The sequence below is a fragment of the Dermacentor silvarum genome, chromosome 6 (assembly GCF_013339745.2).
Source record: "Dermacentor silvarum isolate Dsil-2018 chromosome 6, BIME_Dsil_1.4, whole genome shotgun sequence".
NCBI lineage: Eukaryota > Metazoa > Arthropoda > Arachnida > Ixodida > Ixodidae > Dermacentor > Dermacentor silvarum.
In genome coordinates, this window is record NC_051159.1 from 34,916,576 (window position 1) to 34,939,249 (window position 22,674).

The window sequence follows — 22,674 nt, forward strand, 5'->3', positions numbered from 1 at the left end:
GGGAAAAAAGCTTGGTCCATCGGTTTCAGGTGCTCGTGGTAGTTTTACTCAGTATAAATCACACTGAAAGCAGGGCACCAAGGAGCCGTTTTATCTAAAGTAGCAGAGGCTGGATTGCAACACCAAGGTAAGAACAAATCAGAAAAGCAAGCTTACCTTGTGAGCACTGTTTAGCCATGCCATTTGTGGAGGAACCTTGTCCACAACTCTGATCTGAGAAAATATGACACAAAAGGGAAATTGAAAGACAGCTCAACTGATTGGCTAATTCATTGAACTGAACATCCCAAAGCTACACATTGGCGATAAAAGACATTGTAGCAGGAGGTTGCCAATTTACTTCGGCTACATCAGTTTCTTTGGCATGCATCCAAAGCACAGTACACGAGTGTTCTTGCATTCCGCCCCCCTAAGGACAGGAATGTAGCAGCTGAGAATGGAACCTGCAACCTGAAACTTAGCAGTGGAACACTGGAGTAACTGGGCTGCCGGGGTAGTGGTAGTCGTGGTTTCCACAGAAGTATGAGGATTCCTTAGTTAGTGTTACACAAGAGTTGTTCAATCTACTACAGATGGTAAATAACATTGGATTTGTGCATTAAGTAATGCATTTGAATGTACATTTCAGCTGCCTGTGGATGCAAGTCAACTTCCTGGTGTGAAAATCTTTGATGGGGGGTGTAAGGAGAATGGGCACAGTTTTCTTTCAAGGCACCTTTATTAAAAACAAACGAAGAATAAATCTGCAATGGAATCCTTTGCCTGCATTCAAATGCAATTTATTTCTTGTTGTGACGCCAGTGCAGCCGGTGCTGAATGTTGACATGTTGCTACCAATTTTTCAAACATTAAAATTAATTATGGGGTTCTCGAATTAATTCTCGAACTGCACAGTGGTTTTATGAGGGACACCATAGCAAAAGGCTCCAAATTCATCTTGACCCTCTGAGGTTCGTTAACCCCTCAACTGCCAATGATGAGTTAACTCATCGTGAACTTTTGGCAATTTTTGCACAAGTGTATGTGTTCAGTTTCTCGTAATTTTGACAAGTAATACACCATGATTTTTGCCATTTTTTTTTTTGCACTTCTAAAATTTTTTGGTATTTGTCACGGCAGTTAAGGGATTAATGTGCACTCAAAGCATGGTACATGAGGAGCATTTTTACAATTTGCCCTTCAGAATGTGGTCATTGCGGCAAGGAATCAAAGCCGCAACTTTGCGCCGAGCAGCAGCACGCTGTAACCACGGAGCCACCAGGGCATGCTTCAGACATGCATTAAAATGCGCATTTCCACAAGGGTTCTGAGCTGTGCTAGCTGGTTTCTGCTCAACATGGTGAAACAGCACAGATGATGATGAGGCAGGTGAAACAAACAGAGCATTTTTTGCCTGTTCCATACAGGCTGTCGTCTTCTGCACTTCCACATTTAAAACTTCATTTCAATGTACTTTCATGTTACCCAATGATAATAAACAATTAAAAGTGAGTGCTTGTACTTATCCTCTCATGCGCATTTTCCCTTTTGATTTTACACTAACTCAGTCGCTAAGGCGTGCTGCTTAGCACGAGGTCACGGGATTGAATCCCGGCCGCGTCAGCCGCATCCCGATGGAAGAGAAATGCAAGAACGCCCGTGTGCTTGCGTTGTAGTGCACGTTAAAGAACCCCAGGTGGTCAAAATTAATCCAAAGCGCTCCAGTATGGCGTGCCTCATAATCAGGCCCGTTTTTGGCACGTAAAACCCCAGAAAAAAGAAAAGATTCTACACTAACTTGACATTCATCACTATATAGTTTAAAAAATACTAAAAAATTTTTTTTTTATAATAAGCTTATGTTACCATCACGGTACTTCTTTTATTCATAGAAAATGATGAATGACTGCAGCATCATATGCCTTGATAGTGCTGTTTCAAATTTAAGGTACAATTATAACATGTATTTGCTAGCTAAAAATAGTTGCCAGTTATGTCGCATTTACTATGCTGGTGCTGCCCTGATGAAGAAAAGACTTGTCGAAACGTTGGCATCAATGACATTCCTTGTTCTACAACTTTATCAATTCAAGCCTCCATCTTCCAGTGGTTCTCTCTCTTGGTGTACATTTAGTATGCTTAGAATGTGTGTTTTGTACATTGAAGTTAGGGTATGTGAAGGCTTTTCCATACCTTTGAAGCAACATCACTCTTGAGCAAATGGTCGACAAGGTGTCGTCCTACAAAGCCAGTCCCTGCATGGGAGGGACACGAGTAGCACTTCTGTAGTCAATTTATTTATGCACTGTTGATAAAAGAACTCTTAATGTGCAAACGTCTCAGAAACATAGGATAAATAGCAGCGGTTCAGCACGTCATCATACACTGACAAGAAATGACAGCACGAGATAATGCAAAACTACAATCAATCCTTTAATTTTATTTCAGCAATTTATATTGCAGGGGGAAGCCTCCCTTACAATGACAAGGGCAGAGCAGCACCTGCCTGTCAAGACCTCAACCACACCGTGAAAGGTACGGGGGACAAAAATACAAAGGAAAGGCGACCTTCAAAGCTGTTTCTGCTGTCTTCAACCGTGCTTTTGACAAGACAACCACGTTATTCTTGAAACTACGAAATGCCACAGTGCGGTCGAACGTAGAGTGCAGTTATATTGGCTGGTTCATCTTCCTGGAACCATACTTTTAATACAGAGCAATCACGCACCAGTGGGACAGTTTGTTTTTAAATTTATAATACTGTCTTCGCCCAGCTATACAGCACGAAATCGATAGTGACAGTGCGCTTCCGTTCAAGTAGCGCGGAACACCCTTGCAAATAAACTTTTCTCGTATGGAAGAAATAGTTAAAGACAGATATTCAGATTGGGCGTTGCCGGCTTCGATAAGTGGGAAGACGAGCGTGCACGAACGGAGCTATTGCGACAAGGAGACATGCCCAAGGTGCTGTCACCGGTGTGTCATCGCTTGACGGCGGAAATGACACACCACTCAAAGAACGCGCTCTTTGCAGGTGAACGAACAATGTCTATTTATGGGCGTCTTCTTTTCGCGATCAAGTTAGTACCCACCTCCCAGAATGAGGAATCGGTGCTTTTGGTCGCCCATGTTCGCGACGTGTGGCCTTGACACCGGCAAGAGTTGATACCGGTCGTCGTTCACGCAGCTTCCGAGCGATGTGCCGTGATGCAGCCGCCGCAGGACCGGGAACACGTGGGCGACGACGACCGGAACAGGAGGCGGAGGCATAGAATAAAGAACCAACTTTAGAGAAGGGAAACTGTAGCTTCCACAGTGGTACGAAAATAAGAAGCGGCAGCGCATGGAACTTACTTAGGCGTAAGACAGATGGCGCTGCTCAAACAGGAAGCGGAAATGTAGTTTTTTTTTTGAGCAAAATTCAATATGGCCGCTTTTTGCCGGTCGCGTACGCTGGTACGCGCCGCGCTCGCCCGGTTGGCGTTGCGGCACGCCTCATTGCCTTGGCTGTCGCGTAGTTTTCGCGTTCTAATTGCCAGGAGACCAAAGAGCCTCTACTGACGCCCATAAAAACAAGCCACAAGTGAGTGAAAGGAACGTGCGACTTTATTGGCAGAAGACAAGCAGTGCACCTTCTCGTACAAGAGCAGAAATAAAAATTGCATGTCGAGATGCGCTGTAATCATTAACGCGAGCTCGTAAACGGCTCACTTTCGTCGTCGCACATGGCGGTCTGGTAACGAGCGACGACCAGCAGTGCAAGCAGATTGGACAGTGTCCCACCTGTTTGCACCGACAGTCGCCGTAGAACATGAGCAACTTTCATTGCGAAGCAATCGGGTGACGCAGGCATCTGCTGCCGCAGCCAACACAGCGACATGGACTACCCGGAAATTTAAAGTTACCTCCGTTCGAACCTGCACGTTTCTTTTTTTTTTTGTTATTTCGGGGGCCGCGAATGTGTAGGTCACACTTGGTGCCCCTCTATCTTTCAATATGGACATGGTCGGTTTCGCGGGCATCACCTTCGGCAGCCTTTTTGCGGGCCTTTCAACTTCACACACATCGGACCATGTAAGCATGTATGCTGGTCTAGGATTGCCGCAAAAAACACACGAGACGAAGAAAGAGATAACACGAAGCTGTACTGACAACTATTTATTTAATGAAACGAACGCCGAACTTATATAGATCAGACACACGTGTGCACCCGAAAAGCAACGAGAAATCCAATAAAAACACAGAGCGACATTCAACAGGGTTGCGATACAAATGCTATAATAAACATTTGTCGACTACCGAGGCACCTAACACGTGTGTATCACGTAGAAAAATAAAAAAAGCTCCTTCTGGGTAACAGCAACTGACTGAAAACTAACGCAACCACCATCCTTAAAGTGTCGCATGGCTATTGCCTCTACAACCTCTCTTTTCAGCTGGCCATTTTTTCTGCCGATAATCTGCTGTTACTCAGAAAGAACTTTTGCTTCTTTCCACGTGATACACACGTGTTAAATGCCTCACTAGTCTATCAGCGCGTATCTTAGCATTTGTATCGCACCCCTCTTGAAGGCCGCTCTGTGTTATTATTGGTTTTCTCGTTGCTTTTTGGGTGCACACGTGTGTCTGATCTATATAAGCTTGGCGTTCGCTTCATTAAATAAACAGTTGTGAGTACCGCTTCGTGTTGTCTCTTTCTTTGTCTCGTGTGTTATTTGTGGTAACTTTCCAAATCATGAATCACCAACTGGCCTACATCTATACTCTTCTAAATGATGGTCACGCCAAATCGAGGCCGAGAAAGGCCACATGCATAATTTGCCCATGGCTGCAGCAGGAAAGGACAGAACGGGGAGCACCAATCACAAAGCATGTAAATTGGAAGTCTGTCATTGTGCTGACTGCAGGAGCGAATGCTTACCACGAGAGACTGCTTCCCAATGCAGCTGACTAGGCCGCCACGTCCGAGAAACGTAACACAGCAACCATAAGCAAGTCAGATAACAGTGAAACGAGACTGCAATCAATGACCGCATAAGGTCCACACAATACATTATACATTGGTGAAGATCCATATGGCAACAGTGAGCATTAACGTACATGGGTCACTTACGGCACATTCAGCTGTCCGACTACAGGTATAGCGCTTGCCTCCAACACACATGGTGGTCTGGTAATGAGCGACAACAAGCAGCGCGAACAGATTGGGCGGCGTGTCCCACCTATTTACACCGACAGTCACCATTGAATATTAGCAACTTGCATTGCGAAGCAATCAGGTGATGCAGGCATCTACTGCCCCAGTCAACACAGCAACATGGACTACCCAGCATTTTAGCATTAACTCCTTTCCAGCCTGCACGTTTCTTTTCTTTGGAGGGCCGCTAATGTGTGGCTCACACTTGGTGCCCCAATTTGTCTCACTATGGACAAGTCGGTTTCGTGGGCATCACCTTCGGCAGCCACTTTTGCGGGCCATTCCACCTAGGTGGCTATCAACTTCATACACCTCAGATCATGTAAGCACGTATGCTGGTCTATGTTCATGCCAAATTGCAGCTGACGAAGGCCACAAGCAAAATTTGCACATGGCTACAGCAGGAAAGGACAGAACGGGGAGCACCAATCACGGTGCGTGTAAATTGGGAGTCTATGTTGCTGCGCGGACTGCAGGAGCAGGTGCTTACCTCGAGAGACTGCTTCCCAATGCAACTTACCAGGTCCCCACATCTGAGAAACGTAACACGGCGACCACGACCAAGTGGGACAGCAGCGAAACCAGACTCTGTAATCAATCACTTCAGTGTAGCACAAGGTACACTGAAGGTTATCGAACAAGGCAAGGCTACACCCAGGCAAGGCTAGACAAGCAGGGCTACACCCAGGCTATTGAGCAAGAAGAGCAATGCTGAATGAGACTAGGAATTAAATATGGCAATCAGAAAGCTTGTGTTCATGAAAGAAGCCACTTGGCTCTACAAGCACTGAAGGTCAAAAACATTAAGAAAAGTCAAATGCTACATAGCACACGGTGCAACGGTTAATGCAAGACGCTTGCCGATGCTGCATCGGCTATTTCTGGTGAGGAATTGTACATGGCAGCATACACTAAGAAATATTGCTACAGATATGGTATGTTACTAGACAGTGAATGGTATTAAGTATGAGCACAGAATCGGTTGACCTTCATGTTTGGATGAGGAAGAAGAATTATCCCTAGCAAGAGTGGGGAATGAAAAAGCTTGCATTTATAAAAAAAAATGCATACTCGGCATAAATGGAATTTGACATGACCAGGAAGCTGATTAAGCAAGGACAAACTGATGGAACTCTTTTGGCCAGCGTCGTCCGTGCTTGTTGAATGGTTGCAGGTGCACCTCAATATGAAGAATTTCTAGAAAGTCTTTGTTGAGGTACCTGGATGACTCGGCCAATATCCGTGCTGGTGGAATGATGGCTGAGGCTCTTTCAGTCTTGACACAGTCCTCCGTAGACTTGATATCTCATCCAAATACTTCTGCATCCGCTTTGTTTGTGGTGTAAAATCCTTGTAAATTCCGCTCCAGCCCCTTCCTGTCAGGGTAGATGGGGGCTCCTGTGATGAGGACCATGGTGTGCTTGGTGCAGATTCTGTTGGGGTAGAACAGTAACACATGAGATACAGCACAGATTAGCCAAACTCATGTAGGGCTTTCTTGTATGTTTGAACCAATATGCTGAACCGTAAATGTGGAAAGATATTCATATCATCTGCTACAAACAAATGACATGTATCTCAAGACTAGTGAGCCAATACAGTATATATCAAGCATATTTATTTCTGAACTTGGTGTTGTTTACCTTGTAGTAACAGCCAAAGTCCACACAATGGCCTTGATGTAGCAGGAAGTAGCTTGTCTTTGGTGTATGGAGTGCTGCTTTACACTGGTGCCATCCTCTTTACTGCATGTCTGGAACAGAAATTGAAAAAGCACAATTTTGCAATATGAAATGCAAGAAGGTGTGACATATATATTGTAATGGTTTTAGACTGCAGAACACATGGAACTGTACATTTTGTCTAGGGTGCTTAAACAACATGTTAATTAAGTGAATATTGCTACCTGGGTAACTACAATGCGTGTCAACAGCTTAAGTATTATTAGGATCACAAATGAGAGAATTTGTGCGCTCATTTATACACCAGAAGTTATCACGCTGCTGGTTCCACAAGCAAATGCAAGACAAACATGAAGCTATTAGAACTGCTGCATTCCTTTTCTGCACGAACGTGATGCACCCCTTTATTACTGCAAAAATAAATGCCCCAAGGTAAACCAAACAGAACAGCAAGAACACTTGGAACCAACAAGTACGAAATATGGGTAAATTATCATGAGTGTAACTCGTTAATACATTAAATTCAGTACATTCACTTCAATTTACCAAAGGGTTATCCGGCTTTGTGGACGAAAGCAGTTGCCGGCGGAATCGTATATATATATATATATATATATATATATATATATATATATATAGGGCTACTCAGTCGCCTACGGCCACGGATACAACGAGATGCAAATGTGATGGGCGTCCGGGTATCGCTGTATTTTTTTCGTCATTGTGTTTGCATAAAGATGACCGCGCAAGTAAACATCATTTCGGAAACAGCAACGGAGGGTCGTGGCTGCCCATATATAATGCAGGATCTAGTTCATTAACTTGTCTCTGCCTGTAAGTTAACGAGACGAATATTACATAACGATTCAAGTAGCAACGATCTTAAACGACTTACCGGTATTGCCGTCCTCAGTCGCAGCAGAATCCGGCTCCCGTTTCGATGCAGACTTGTTCCGCATGGCTCACGACCGAAACCTAGCTTTCGGGCTTACATTTCTCGCAAACCCGTCACTTCACCCCAAGTTAAATAACGCGAGGTGTCGAAGCGCGATAAACTAGTTTTAGCATAAAATAAGCAACCAGCATAAGTGTACGAACCAATGAATCCGTGCTTGCCGTGTTCGCGAAAAATACCGGTAAAAATTTTAAATCCAGGCCAGAGGTCACGTGGGAGATCGGTGATGATGAACGTTATTTTGCGTTTATAATGGCAAAAAAGAAACAGTTGGTACTCAACAGTACAATCTCTAATTAAAAATAATAATTTTGTACTCTATGTCAAGTAATAAAACGCTTCGATGAGCGCGGGAGAAAGTTTGTAGGTTAAAATTGCGCTTATTACGGCGACTCTAGCGGGAGCTACTGAACTCACTTAGGCATATTTTCGAGGGGATGTACTATGCTTGTTTTGTTAGCAGCGATTTTTTCGCCCTCTGTGGCCATTTGGTGAACTCGCGAGTTCACCAAATGGTCCGCGAATGAAGCGGCGAGATCGCAAAAATAGCTGGATGAATCAGCGCCAGATGACGCTGGCTTCATTAAAAATTCACTATCATCAACACCGAGCAGGTTGCTGTATTTAATGTTGACTTAGATCATTTAGATAAGCACTGTACATTGCCAGTTATATAATGTATTTTTTTCTTTGCTGGGCTGGTGCAGTGTGCCAACCTTACAGAGAGGAGTGACGTGGCCATGGTGAACAGAAATTCCGTTTACGCCGCCAGGTAGCGCTTCAAGCGAGAGTGCACTGTGCGCGAAATTTGAGTGTGTTCTTGCTACGCTGCGTTGAAGACTTGAATACTATTAGTGAAGCGACACGCATGTTTCGGCTAGTGTTGAGAAAATATACGGCTACATTTAATAGCGCCGGGAGCCAACTTTTTGCGCTGTTGTTTGGCACAGCCAGGGCCGTGCCCATAAAAATTTGTCGGAGGTAGTCAGGAGCAGGGGGTCCAGAACCGACGGGGGGGTCTTGTGTTGTAACCCTCCCCCCTAAAGCGAAGTTACCCCCCCAACGCGTCCGGCCCCACCCGTCCAACGTGTACCTTCAGTGCTCTGTTTACATTGTCCTTACAATTCAGGAGGTGGCTTGAGGTCGAAGTTTCCTGATTAAGAAAAACACTCCATCACTGTCTTGTATTTATACATTCACTCCAAAATTCCTTTGAGTAAAACGCTGAAGAAATGAACACCGTCAGCATCCTTGGTGTCATAATTATTATTATTATTATTATTATTATTATTATTATTATTATTATTATTATTATTATTAGGCATTTTATGTGCTTTAGGATTCCTCTGGCTAAAGAAAAGAAATTTCATATTATGCAAAGTGCTTGCTTCCCTACCCCCCTCCCCCCACAAAAATGCCCCCCCCCCCCCCCCGGCAGAGATCCTGGGTGCGCTACTGGGGGCAGTCGCCCCCACAGGTATAAGTCTTAAAATTCCTGAAGAGCGATTATGTTCCATATATATATATATATATATATATATATATATATATATATATATATATATATATATATATATATATACATGAGTGTGTGTGTGTGTGTGAACGTGAAGAAAGGGGACCGAGAGGCCCGGTTTGTATTAACCATATAAGAAGCCAACAAAGACACCAAGGACGACATAGGGGAAATTACTTGTACTTACTAATTGAATTAAAGAAATGATAAATTAATGGAAATGAAAATTGATGAAAAAACAACTAGCCGAAGGTGAAGGAACGAAGCCACGTCTTCGCATTACGCGTGCGATGCTCTCACCATTGAACTACCGCGGCGCCGTTTTCTCATCCACTTTCTGGGGTATTTGTCTTACCATGCACTAGAACTAACCATGGGAGTGAGCTCGGTCACTTGGCGGAGCACGCGATATTTGCCTGTGTAAAAGGAGAGCAGTTTTTCACAAAGGCCAACTTTACGTGATGGTGACCAAAGCAACACGAGGGTGCTGGGCGCAAAGTGGACATCACGGTTACGGAGGTCGTAGCGTTGCTTCTGTTTGTCTTGAGACACTTGCAGACGAGCGCACGCAAGTTGGGGAGCATGGTCAGCACGGGCGATTGCAGCACGGGCGTAATTGCTAGTTGAAGTTGTGGTGGACGGAAGCACAGTGTCTGGTGGTAGCGTCCGTTCTCGGCCATTCAAGAGTAAAACGGGGGAAAGCCTGCAGTTTCGAGACGGGAAGAGTTGTACGCAAAGGTAATGTAAGGTAGAGCCAGGTCCCAGTCACGGTGGTCGGCTGAAACGTATTTCGATAGCATATGTCTGTAAGGGTGCGGTTCAAACGCTCAGTGAGGCCGTTCGTTTGTGGGTGGTAGGAGGTGGTAAATTTATGCTGTATTGAGCAGGCACGCATGATGTCGTCAATGACTTTGGACAAAAACATACGGCCACGGTCTGTGAGCAATTGACGCGGAGCACCATGCATCAAAATGATATCGTGTAGGAGGAAGTCCGCAACATCAGCTGCGCAACTGGTCGGAGGAGCGCGTGTTACGGCGTAGCGGGTCGCGTAGTCCGCAGCAACGGCAACCCACTTGTTTCCTGGTGTAAATTCCGGAAATGGGCCGAGAAGGTCTAAGCCGACACGATGGAAGGGCTCGGCAGGTAACCAGCGGGGAGCTGGGAAGGCTTCTTGCGTCGTTGGCAAAGTTCACAAGCGGCGACGTAACGTCGTACGGAACGGGCAAGGCCCGCTCAGAATAAACGGCGACGTACACGGTCATAGGTTCGAGATACGCCGAGGTGTCCTGCCGTTGGTGCGTCGTGAATCTCTTCAAGAACGGTTGAGCGGAGGTGTTTAGGTACTGCAAGTAGGAACTCGGAGCCGTCCGGATGAAGGTTACGACGGTATAGAGTACCGTCGCGGAGGACGAAGAGGCGTAGGGTAGCATCGGCCGGAGAGTGTTTGTCACAGACCCCGTGAACGAAGCGCAGACGCCGGACCAAATTCCAAAGCCGACTTATCAGCTTCCGAAAATAATCCCACGAAAGCAAGGACAATTAAGAATGGTCCCTCTGGTACGCCAGCGAACGCCGGTTGCTGTCCAAAGACCGAGTCAGAGCCCATAGTTGTCAAAACACAACAAAATATATTGTTCACACAAGGCAGTTACTCACACAGGTGCACACTTAGGCTAGACACAACACAATACAATTCAGATGGGTATTAACAAACACAAGAAAATAATTCACGACAAGCACTAAGAGTCCAACACGTAAATTACAAAATGAATAGGAACAATAAGGTGTCCAATCGTATTCACCCGTGTTGGTTTTGTCAGACGATCTCGGCTAACTCGGGGCAAATCTCGAAGAAGGAACTTTTTCCGGAAATGCAGACGCTCGATGAACTCGTCGACTAGCTTGCCGGGGAATCCCCTTCTTCCGCAGACGCTCGGTCTTCACGTTACATCACTTCACCGGTGCGGACTGAACTCCACGGCTGATTCTCGCACGGCAGTTATATAGCTTCCACAGGCGTTCCCGAACTTTCCTATGGGAGTCGCGATCTCGTACCATGGCCAAAGCCTGGGAATCTTCTTGTCTTTTCTCGTACCTTCGACCGCCGCCGTCGAAGCGTTGTCGAGGGGGGTGATGACTCATCCCCACGGTGGAAGAAATCCCGTTGGCGCACGCTCCCGCTGTAGCAATCTTCCTCGACTCGCCGGGTAAGAAGGTGTCTCGGCGCGCGCGTGTGCTCTCTCTCGTGCTCCCTCAAGGGCTGCAGAAGATAGCGCCAACCTTTCCCTTTCCCAACGAACCACTTAGTAGTAACGTCGCTTCGTCGATGCTCTTCTAGATGTCTAGGCGCCGTTGTTCGCGTTGCTGTTTGAGGCGTATGCGCTCTCCCCCTCTGTTGAAGTTGCCGCGGGGCCGGCGTGTTCTTTCGCTGGCTTGTGTGACACGCGGCGCGCGCTTGGATTACGCGCCCTTTTGTGACAGTGTTCAAAACGGTCGATGATTGCTCTGATGTAGGCGTCACGACGTTGCTCATTGGCGAAATGAAGGAGCTGTGATACCGAGAACACGCAAACAGCACTGTCAATATTGGAGGAGTCAGAGTCGTCAACAGGGTAACGCGACAAGCTGTCAGCGTCTTGGTGCAGGCGGTCAGACTTGTGTACCACGGAATAGAAAAATTCTTGTAGCCTCGAAGCCCATCGACCAAGCCGGCCTGCAGGATATTTTAGCGATGAGAGCCAGCAGAGAGCATCATGGTCAGTGACTACGGAGAAAGGGCGACCGTAAAGGTAAGGACATAACTTCGGTACTGCCCAGACACAAGCAAGGCATTCTCTTTCCGTAATGGAATAGTTGCGCTCCGATGGGGATAGGAGGTGGCTTGCATAAGCAATAACGCGATCCTGGCCACGCTGACGCTGGGCTAAGAGAGCACCTACGCCATGACCGCTGGCATCTGCACGTAATTCTGCAGGGGCATCAGGGTCGAAGTGGGCGAGAATGGGTGGTGAGGTGAGAAGAGTGACGAGATGAGAGAAGGCGGCGGCTTCTGAAGTACCCAACGAGAATTGTACGCCTTTCTTAAAAAGATTAGTGAGGGGTCTATCAATTGCAGCAATATCTTGGACAAAACGACGAAAGTACGAGCATAGCGCTACAAAACTTCGAACGTCTGCGGGTGTCTTCGGAACCGGAAAGTCTCGGACAGCGCGAGTTTTGTCGGGATCAGGCTGTACGCCGGAAGCGTCAACGAGATGGCCCAGAACAGTAATTTGGCAGCGGCCAAAACGACATTTGGACAAGTTGAGTTGCAGCTTCGCCTCTTGAAATACATCAAGTATAGTTGTTAGACGCTCAATGTGAGTGTCGAACGTTGGCGAGAAGACAATGACGTCGTCGAGGTAGCAGAGACATGTGGACCATTTGAAACCTTGGAGCAAGGAGTCCATCATACGCTGAAAGGTGGCAGGGGCGTTGCATAATCCAAATGGCATTACTTTAAATTGGTATAAGCCATCAGGTGGGATGAACGCGGTTTTTTTTTTTCTCTGTTCATATCGTCAACACAATCTGCCAGTATCCAGAACGAAGATCAATAGAAGAGAAATAGCTGGAACCGTGGAGGCAGTAAAGGGTGTCGTCTATACGTGGGAGCGGGTAGACGTCCTTTTTAGTAATCTTGTTCAGATGACGCTAGTCGACTCAAAAGCGCCACGTGCCATCCTTCTTGACCGATACCACAGGTGACCCCCAGGGACTCGAAGAAGGCTCAAATATTGTTTTTATCTAGCATTTTGTTCACTTCACTTTGAGTTACTCAGCGTTCCGACGCAGACATTCGATATGGTCGTTGGTGAAGAGGAGTAGCATCGTCAGTAGGAATCCGATGCTTGACCGCGAGCGCCTGGCCTAAAGGGCGATCGTCGAAGTCGAAAATATCTCTGTAGGACGATAACACTTGGCAAAGGTCTTCACTGCAGCATGCGCAGAGGACAGGTCCGCCGCATTAATTTTCGCTATGTTGGGATCAGCGCCCGAGGCTGGCTCGAGGGGCCTGCTAAGCTCGGAAGAACCATCGATTGATAAAGCTGCCACTTGATGGTCGCCGAGACAATCGAAGTTGGAAAGCCAAATACCTTGTGGTAGAATTTGCTTTGCCAGTCTAAAGTTAAAGATAGGCATGTGAGTGCGGTTAGCAGTAATGGTAAGAATGCTGTGATGCACGGTGACGTCATACTGTAGTTGAATGTCGGGCAAAGGAGTGACGAGGTACTCGCCATCAGGAACAGGTATGGAAGAGAACAGTTCAATATAGGCTATTGACTTTGGTGGCAGGCGAATAAAGCCGGTGGGGCGTAAGCGACACTGGGGTGCGTCAGAAGGTTCTGCGAGAATCGGCAACTCAAGGCGAAGGGTACTGGCAGAGAAGTCAATAAGAGCAGAGTGCGCGGACAGAAAATGGAGTCCGAGAATTAGGTCGTGGGGGCAATGAGCAATCACGGTGAAGAGGACAGGAGTAGAGATGGGTCGCTCAGGAGCGAGCCGGATCTTGTGAGCGGCTCTTTTTAAAGTGAACCGTGGTTCAGTAAAAGTGAGCGGCGGTTCTTTTGGAGAAAGGGAGCCGGTTCTCTTGCGTTCAGTGAGCCGTGCCGATGGGTTCCGTCAGAGCCTGGTCTTCTGCTGGGCGCGACTTCCGCGCCATCTATCAGCGGTACGAGAAAGCAACTGCCCTCCCGCCCTTCCTCGCAAGAGTCGCCTTCACCCCCTCGCCTTCGGCTGAAGAACGAATGGGTCGCGGTTCACGAGAGCGGCAGTTCTTTCGGAGATAGGAAGCCGGTTCTCTGTCGTTCAGTGAGCCGTGAGGAACCGTTTCTGGAGAGCGCTCAGGAGCGAGCCGAATCTGTTGAGCTGCTCTTTTGAAGAGCGAGGGAGCCGTGGTTCAGTAAGTGAGCGGCGGTTCTTTCGGAGAGAGGAAGCCGGCTCTCTGTCGTGTGAGCCGTGCCGAACCGTTCCGTAAGAGCCGGGTCTTCTGCTGGGTTTCGAGGTTTCGATTTCTGACCGACGAATGGTGGCCGGTGTGGGCAGACTCGCGCTACTGGTACTCGCCCGCAGTGTGTGGATGTGCGCAGCAGTCCCTTTGGTTTTTTGTGCGTCCTACGGTGTGGCACCCGATGCCACCGAGGGGAGAAGTAAAGAAGCCTTATTTGGCAAAGGATGGTACCGTTCGTTGCCTGCTGCTGTTCGAACGATGTCTCACGACTCTCACCGATCGCACATCGTGCGCTGGTCCAATAACACTTCGAAGATGGTCTTCCGTGTCTTTAAAGACAACAGGTGGACATGCAATTTACGTCCTGGTCTTCAGTTGTGATAATTAGTGTAGTCATGAAAATGTCGCCCATGCATGGCATCCACTTCTGTGCATTTCCGAGCGTGTATCATTAGCACGTCATTAAAACGAGGCCAATGATCTGTTGTGTTGTAATAGAACTTTTCTTTTTCTTCTTTTTTTTTGTCCTGGTGCATGATGACATGATCACCAGTATCGCGCGTGCGCTCAAGAAAAAAAAAAAAAAAAAAAAAAAAAACACGAAAGGTACGTGCGGCAGTTTTGTGGATCTTTTGTCTGATTTTTGTATTGTACTTCAAGAAATGATTTCCACATTCATTTTCCATGGCGTTACAGCTCACTCATATTATAGTGCACGTACGTATGTGAATAAATGTGTAAAGTTCAAAGATAATCATTCTGTGTTCTTATTTTGACGAAAGTTGATTTTAAAGTACCACAAAAACAGACAAGCTTCTGTAATGACGATGAAGTTACATATCTTTTTTTCTGAAAAAAGTACGTCGTATTCTGCCTTTTACAGTATCATAAGCATTTTATCCCCAATATCAGAAAAGGAAGTTTAATTACAACTGAAAATTCACGCTTTTAATATATGTAAAAATATTCTCTAAACATAGCGAAAATACCAATAACACGGTTATTAAATTATGCATATATAGTTTTTTTTTTCAAAGCCAGATAACTACAGAATATGCATAACACAGGTTGCAAGTTTAGGGGAAACGGTGATCCGTTCAAGATGAACCAGTTCATTTCAGTGAGCTGAGCCGCTCCGAGCCGCTCACTGAAGTGAGCCGTTTTGCCCATCTCTACTTCGGAGTTCCGTGGCGAGGACGGGGATCGCTAACCTCCACCAGAATGTTACGTGTGGAAAGACACAGACGAAAGAGGCTATTTAAAGGCTATTTGCACGCGAGCCAGACAGCCAGGCCGACACTCGCTCGCGCCAAGAGCCCAGACACACTTCATCGTCTTTCTCGCGACGGCTCGTCTCTTGAGCATCTCTAGATGATATCGTAATATATATATATATATATATATATATATATATATATATATATATATATAGAGAGAGAGAGAGAGAGAGAGAGAGATGAACTGCACGATGCCACATGAGCCCCCAGATGTCGCACCCAAATCTAAGTACACGGGTGTTTTCGCATTTCGCCCCCAAACGAAATACGGCCGCCGTGGCCGGGATTCGATCCCGCGAATGCGTGGTAAGCGACATCTCACAAATTTCCTCTTGTCATGAACGGAATTAACGACAATGAAATTTTGTCGAAACCCTCAGTCGCGCCGCCCAATCACGGAGGATTTCACAGCCAATTGGCAGCACACCGCATATATACGTATAATTAGTTGTAAGCATATTACATTGAGCTTTAGTGAAGACCGGCTCCCATTCAAGTAATTCAAATTTTACACGTTCAAATTTTGAAGTCAAAACGTAGAACGACAATAAAGTAGCATTGAAGACTTGAATAGTGCACTTAATTATTTGTAGTTGCACGTGCCAGCACCCGTTTCAGAAGGGTAGCCTCACACAATAATCATGATGACATATCTCTGCTTTCCTGATTCTGCCTCCGTCAGAAGCAGGAAAGCAGAAGCAAAAAGTCGTGAAGTGTGCTGAAATTTGGGCTATGACCATCTCGTCCATAAGCGTAGGAATGCTGACAAAAAGTGGCGGGGATATCAGGAAGTTGAAGGAAACCGTCACTTGAAAGAAAGTTTTCACGAGGGCGCTTCCGACGGTCTGGCATGGAGAGTATGTTCGGTCTGGACTGTGAGCTTGCCTTGCGCTTGCATTGCGGAGTGGTAGCTTTCCTTCGATGTTTCCGTTTATTTTTGTCACGAATGACTTACGCTCGTAAATAATGACATATATACTCATCAAAAGGCTACAGGCCAGCACTGTGCAGTTTATGGGTGCACAAACAACCAGCGGAAAATAACGATTTTGGGGACTAAGTGTGTCCACAACACAGCACTCCGCGAGACCACTGCCGATGTGATATGTTCACGTTTCGCCGGTTTCCTGCATCACCTGAGGACTTGGCATTCCAGTCTAATGTGAACCAATGCACACATCAGTAAAATAACGCATTTTGGTAAACCTTTTTCGGCACATTTCCCAATAGGTTGCGAGAATTGTCAGCTCTTCGATGCAATATTTTCTCGTATGTAGTGGCAGAGGCTACATTTGTTATTCTTTCAAACACGACTTCATTCCAGTGCCTCATACGGGGGCCACGCGGCGCACTTTTGATCGTGATCGAGGCCGATCTGGGTCAAATTTCTTGGTCGCGACTGGCTTCTTTGCTCAATCTGCGGAAGGGAGCCAATCGCGGTCGAACATTCCGATCCAGATCGTTCTCGATCGCTATCAAAAGTGGTCGTGTGACACCGGTATAAGACAAATTGAAGCACTCTGCGAGAGAACTAGTCGGTAAATACACTTCGCAACTATCTGGAAAAATCGTGTCCTATGAAAGATGTATGCAGACCCTGTGTCTACCAAAACATTGCATCTGCGTTCACACGCACCCTGCGCGGCCCTGCCCATAAAGTTAATAACTTCAACAGTGTGGTGCTGCATCGAGCTCACCCATCTTTGAGCGTTGTCTATGTGCTTGGGCAGCAAGAGAACGCAAAAACGAACGTGTCAACCTCATCAGCGCGGCCTAGCACCAGTGCTAGAGTTCGGGAACCGTAATGCGCTAACTGTGCATGGCGTATAAATGCGCTAAATGAGCCCGCGCAAGTTAGAACGTAAAAAATGGTAATCGCATGGGTACGCGCGGACAATAGCATCATGCATGCAAGACTAACAGTAACGAAAAAAAAAAATTATTCGCACAATCGATCAAGTGAAATACTTACGTGCGCGCAGTGACCGCTTCGCTGACCACTAAGCGCTTTTCATTCACGGTCAGTAGTGGTTTACACTCATATGCATATGTATTTATTCGACAATTGTTGAAACTCGACATTACTTTATTATGAACATTGCACAGAAACTAGAGAAAAAGCAGAGATGGCCCTAACGCTGCAATATTATTGGCTTATTTCGCTTCAGAGATAGCGCACATGAACAATTCCTTCCGTACGCCGTATCTTCAATACAAACTTCGCGCACGATCTACGTTAAGGTTCACCGTGAGCGAAGCTTGTTCCAAATTAGACGTTCGAAAGAAAGCCATTCCAGGTAAACAAACGTAAAAAATAGGTAAACAAATATCTCTTTATAACAAGTCCTGTATAATCCCTATTGGGATTGACAGTGTGTATAAATAAATAACTACTAAATACTAAAAATAAAAATCTAGCACCTGGCTGTATCAGTTGCGCTGGCATCTGTGATCACTGTCGCGCGTCGGTTCGCTGCAGGTACCGGCGCTGCTCGATCGCCACGCTTATGTTTTGACATTTGGTTATAAGCACACTGCACCGCACCAGATCCAATAAATTTTGCATGATTGAGCTGTTCAGTTGCGTCGGAAGCGTATGGAGTAACCACCGCATGTCTACCAACCACTGACACGCGTCGTCGGGCCGCCGGCGCCTGGTTCTAAGTATTGCCCGACAGCTACGTACGCGCCTGCTTTCGCTAAATGAGGCAACCCTCAACCGCGAAACCTAATGGTGATCAGATTCAATCGACGATACGGTCACATGTGCCCAGCAATAACAATGAAATATACCGATGATTATCACACCAGGTCTCGACGAAGCAGACGCGGCTGCCGCCGCTACCGACGACGAAACACCACATCCACTGGCACTGCCTGGGCTTGCTGTTGCCATGGCACACCACACTGAGCGCTCACGCGAGCACGTGAAACACTTAACAAGTCAAGCCGCACAAGACAAGCGAAACGGAAGAAAACAATCGAAATAATGCGCGGCGAAGATCACACAACCGAAGTGCGGCCGGCCTGCTCTCTCGTAAGGCGCACAGTCCAAAGCGGCGGCATAACATGTTCTGACGCTAGACGTCGCCCGCGTCGGCAAATGGCGCTGCTCAAACGTCGGTTTGTGAAAAGGTCTATACAAGCAAACCCCACGAGAGCGATTTTGTACGCGACAGCGACGAGCGCGCGACGCCCGGGAGGAGCAAGCAACCGAATTTTGATATGCGAAAAGATAAAGAAACCGACTGCAACACCTTCAGAAATACTTTACACTGCTCTGTAGCGCAAAAAGAAATCAACTTAAATTATTAGATCATGCGTCACGCAAGTTTCGGTGCGTATTTGTTACCCCCATAGAGCCGTCGCTAAAGACTGTTTCTTGCTTGGGTTTCGACTTGTAGGCTGTGGTGGCTATTGTAGGCGAGGGGTGGACGCGACAGCCATCTCCATCGCGTCACTTGTAACCGTCGCGCGCAAAATCGCTTACATGGGGCTTGTACTTGGTCTCGTTCCCAGACGCGACTTGAGGAGGTCGCGCGTTACCGATTGCGACTTGCGACCCCAGAGCGACTCAAGGCGACTAATGTTCACACCCGCATGTGCGACCGGCCCGTCGCCGCACCAAAATGTCTCGCGATTGATGCCGTTCACGTGTGATCGCGATGCTATCACCTCGTAAAATAAGCGTCAGCGCGTATACAGACGTCCTGCTCCCGCGCACCTGATTGGTTCAGACGCTTTGCGACTGCGGTCACGCGACTGAAAAATCGAGCAGCGGAGCGACTGACCTAAAACAGTCGCTTTTCGAGAAACGAGATCATTTGCGACCGGTCGTTTTGTGACCATTTTCGTCGCGCGACCTGCTCAATTCGCCGGTGTGAATGAGCCCTTATCAGTTGTTTATGATCAGTATTGGCTAGCGACGAAGTAAGTTTCTTAACTATATTGAAAGACTGTTGGCCGTGGCCCTTTGAAAGGGGCACTAAATAGGAAAAAAAGAAGCTGCGGCAATGGTAAATTGCGCTTCTGCAATACCAAAGGAGCCCCTCCTATATTGAAAGGAGGCTTGACAAGCCAGAAAAGACGGGTGGGGAGACCGCCTTACTCTTTCTTACCTTGCCCATCAGGCATGGTTAGCTCTCTATCGATGGTTTGAAACGCCGCTTTGGAGACCTTCCGCGCCTACACGGACATACTGCACCATCGGACGTAAAAGAGGAGAAACTATATTTTTGTTTTCTAAGCAGTTCGCTTTTTCTCCCCAAAGGGGAGATTTTTAACGCGCTACGAAGTATCGCGATCGTCAAAGCAGAAAGCAAAAATGTCCGGCTCCGGAGACGGCGCGCATCGCGATTCCGCTGCCTCTGCGGCTGATGTTAATCGATACATCTAATAGCAGCGAGTCAGAGGACGCTGACTTTTCATCGGACTTTGAGTCTGAAAGCGACGACGACGCAAACCAGCCCGAAACATCAGCGGCCGCAGTCCGCATGCTCAACTGTAGTGCTTGCAGTTAAATTTTTGTATCGAAATACCTGCTGAAAGAAAATTTTTGATTTTTTCGGAGATAGTGCCTAATAGACGGCAATACATTTTTTATATCTCACAATATTCGTAACAATCCTTTTCTAGCAGATACAAGCGTTTCTTTACAAACTTTGTTCAATTTTGTCGCACAATCTTGATTTTAACAATTTATATCTCTTTTATGACATACATCTCGTTAATAAAATTTTTATTCGTGAAAAAGTGCATTCATTTGAATTTCTGCTTATGTATTACATTAAATATTAAGTGCAGTAGTTCCTTCAAAAAAAATATATCTGCCGTAACATACAAAAAACACCTATTTTCCCCATGGTAGGGAAAGAGTTTTTTGCCCACTTTACTGTGCGGTCGTAGATAATGACAGTGTCTGTTGAGGCCCAGTTAATTTTTTGTTGGTATGTAGAGGTGGACTGCATTGTATTCTAGAGGAGCCCAAGATAGAACTTAGGGAGTTTTGAGAACATTTACTGCTCGAAAACGACCCAAATACACGAAAATCGGCTCTGTAGCTTCATCTCTGAAGTTTCGAAAGAATGCTACCTTTCTTTCGTGATAGATCAGCGAGCGTTCTGAAAGTAAATCTAATTGCGGTGTCATCTAGACTGCGTTCTTCGTCTGAACGACGCTGTGTGAAGCTCATCCTAAATGCTTTCACACTAATACAAGTTACGTGGCGGCAATGGCGGATACAGTGACCATCCGGAAGATTTCATCATCCACAAACTGTGTGAAGTAACGCGTGATATTACTTCCTTCGTAGTGATCCCAATTAGCGGTTGACAGAAAAATAAATGCAGCAGGTCACTTATGGAGGACGCAAAACTTAATATTATCCTTCCTTCTGAATTCTGCCCACGATATTACCTCTGCCTTGTGTTGGGCGTGGCTGTGAACGTTACATAAAGTGCGGTTACGAAATGCGTTTCCGACACAGAGAACGTGCTAGCGATTGTTTCGTATGTGTTGTGTTCTATTGTTATCCCCAATTTTATTGTTTTAGGACTGCGTTTCATATCACCAATGTAAAGAAAAAAAAAAAGAAAGAAAGAAGAAAGAAAGAAAGAAAGTGTGCTGGATGGTCATGGACTCTGTATCGATCGCCAGCGTTTATATTTGTTTCCGTTTTTGAAAGCTCTCTTCCGTGTTCTTGGCCTGCGTTGATGCTTTTGGCTGATTGGCACGTGACCTACTGCTCGTGAAGACGCAGCATATACAGTACGCACTCGTTAACCTCTGAGTGGGCGGTAGGGCGGGAATGTTTAATGAGGGACGAAGCGGAGAGGTCGTCTAGAGGAGCTTTGCCGGCCACTTGTATCTTAGGGAAGAGGGAAATGAAAAAAAAAAAATGTGGTTGATCCCTCTTATATAGGAATCGGTATAGAACACGAAAGTGAAACGTGTCTTCACAGAAGTAGTGTAATGTTTATTGCACATTGATATTAAATGTCTATTGGTGTTTTGTGGCTAAAGCGCCCTTAGGCGTTGATGCACCCACGCTGACGCCTGGTGGCACGTCTCCTCCATCACGACTACCAACGTCGATGACCATGAGCAACCGTCGTGCATATGGAAGCTGCACTACGATGCACACGCTAGCACAACGCGAAAGACGAAGCACGTAACTGACACACTAATACAACGCGCAAGAGAAAAGCACGTAACTGAATCGTCACCGAGTCAAATCAGCGCGTACAGCGCGTCGTAATTGCAGCCTCCGCGATCAACTTCAGAAACATTTTCAGAGCTAATTGCGGAGGCCACGCTCCGCTGTGCTGAGTACGGTGAACGCCACCTAGTAGTGCTTCTGCGAGAACGCGTTGGTAGTGCTTCTTGATGCCAGCGTCCCTTCGAATGCTGGCATCGAGGCGTCGTAGTGCTGAGACCACCGAAGCGTTCACTGTCGGTGCGCGTTAGTGTCATAATGCAGTACTTCTCTTTTCTGCTCGTAGGCGGCGGCACCGCCCCGAGCAAGAGTGCGGGTACACGGAGGAGTGTTAGATATATAAGGCGCGTCTGTGTAGCTCTCTGCAAATGCGTTTGTGGCGCAATGGGTTAAACGCTCGGCGATCTATCGTCGCGGACCGAGAGGTCGTGGGTTCGATTTCCAAATTTTGCATGTTTGTGGAACTTTTTCTTCTGGTTTCTTCTTTGTATTATGTTCGTGTATGTTCGTGTGACGTATTTCCGTGACGGAAATACGTCAGTGAAGTCTTGGTGGACCCCGGCATAAAACACTTTCGTGTTAAAAAAGAGTGAAAGAGAGAAGGAAGTTAATGATGATAGAGTACAGTGAGCATAAGGTAACACGTCTCACATTTTAAAGTGAACCTTTCATTGCCACTTCCTTCGACTTTCCTCCTCTTCCTCCTCCTGCTGCTGCTGCTGTCTGGCAAGCCGCGTCGGGGGTGGTTCAGAGCGTGTACATGATAGGGGAGCGGCAGAGAGGAAAGGCGACGCGAGAAACGCGTTTGTACCTTTGCACCGCGTCGAAATTGCACAATGCCCTCTGTTGCTCCCTGGGCGT

The 22,674-nt window shown here is 46.6% G+C and overlaps 1 protein-coding gene across 1 annotated transcript in view; it reads right to left on the reverse strand.

Moving 5' to 3' along the window:
* LOC119455420 (dTDP-glucose 4,6-dehydratase) overlaps window positions 1-3,264 on the reverse strand; it is a 50,207-nt gene extending 46,943 nt beyond the window's left edge. The window contains exons 1-3 of the mRNA XM_037716828.2: window positions 3,072-3,264; window positions 2,173-2,234; window positions 157-213 (exon numbers count right to left, since the gene is read on the reverse strand). Coding sequence (XP_037572756.2) covers window positions 157-213; window positions 2,173-2,234; window positions 3,072-3,249 — 297 coding nt within the window. The 5' untranslated portion in view covers window positions 3,250-3,264. The remainder of the gene's footprint in view (window positions 1-156; window positions 214-2,172; window positions 2,235-3,071) is intronic.
* Window positions 3,265-22,674: the final 19,410 nt, after the last annotated feature.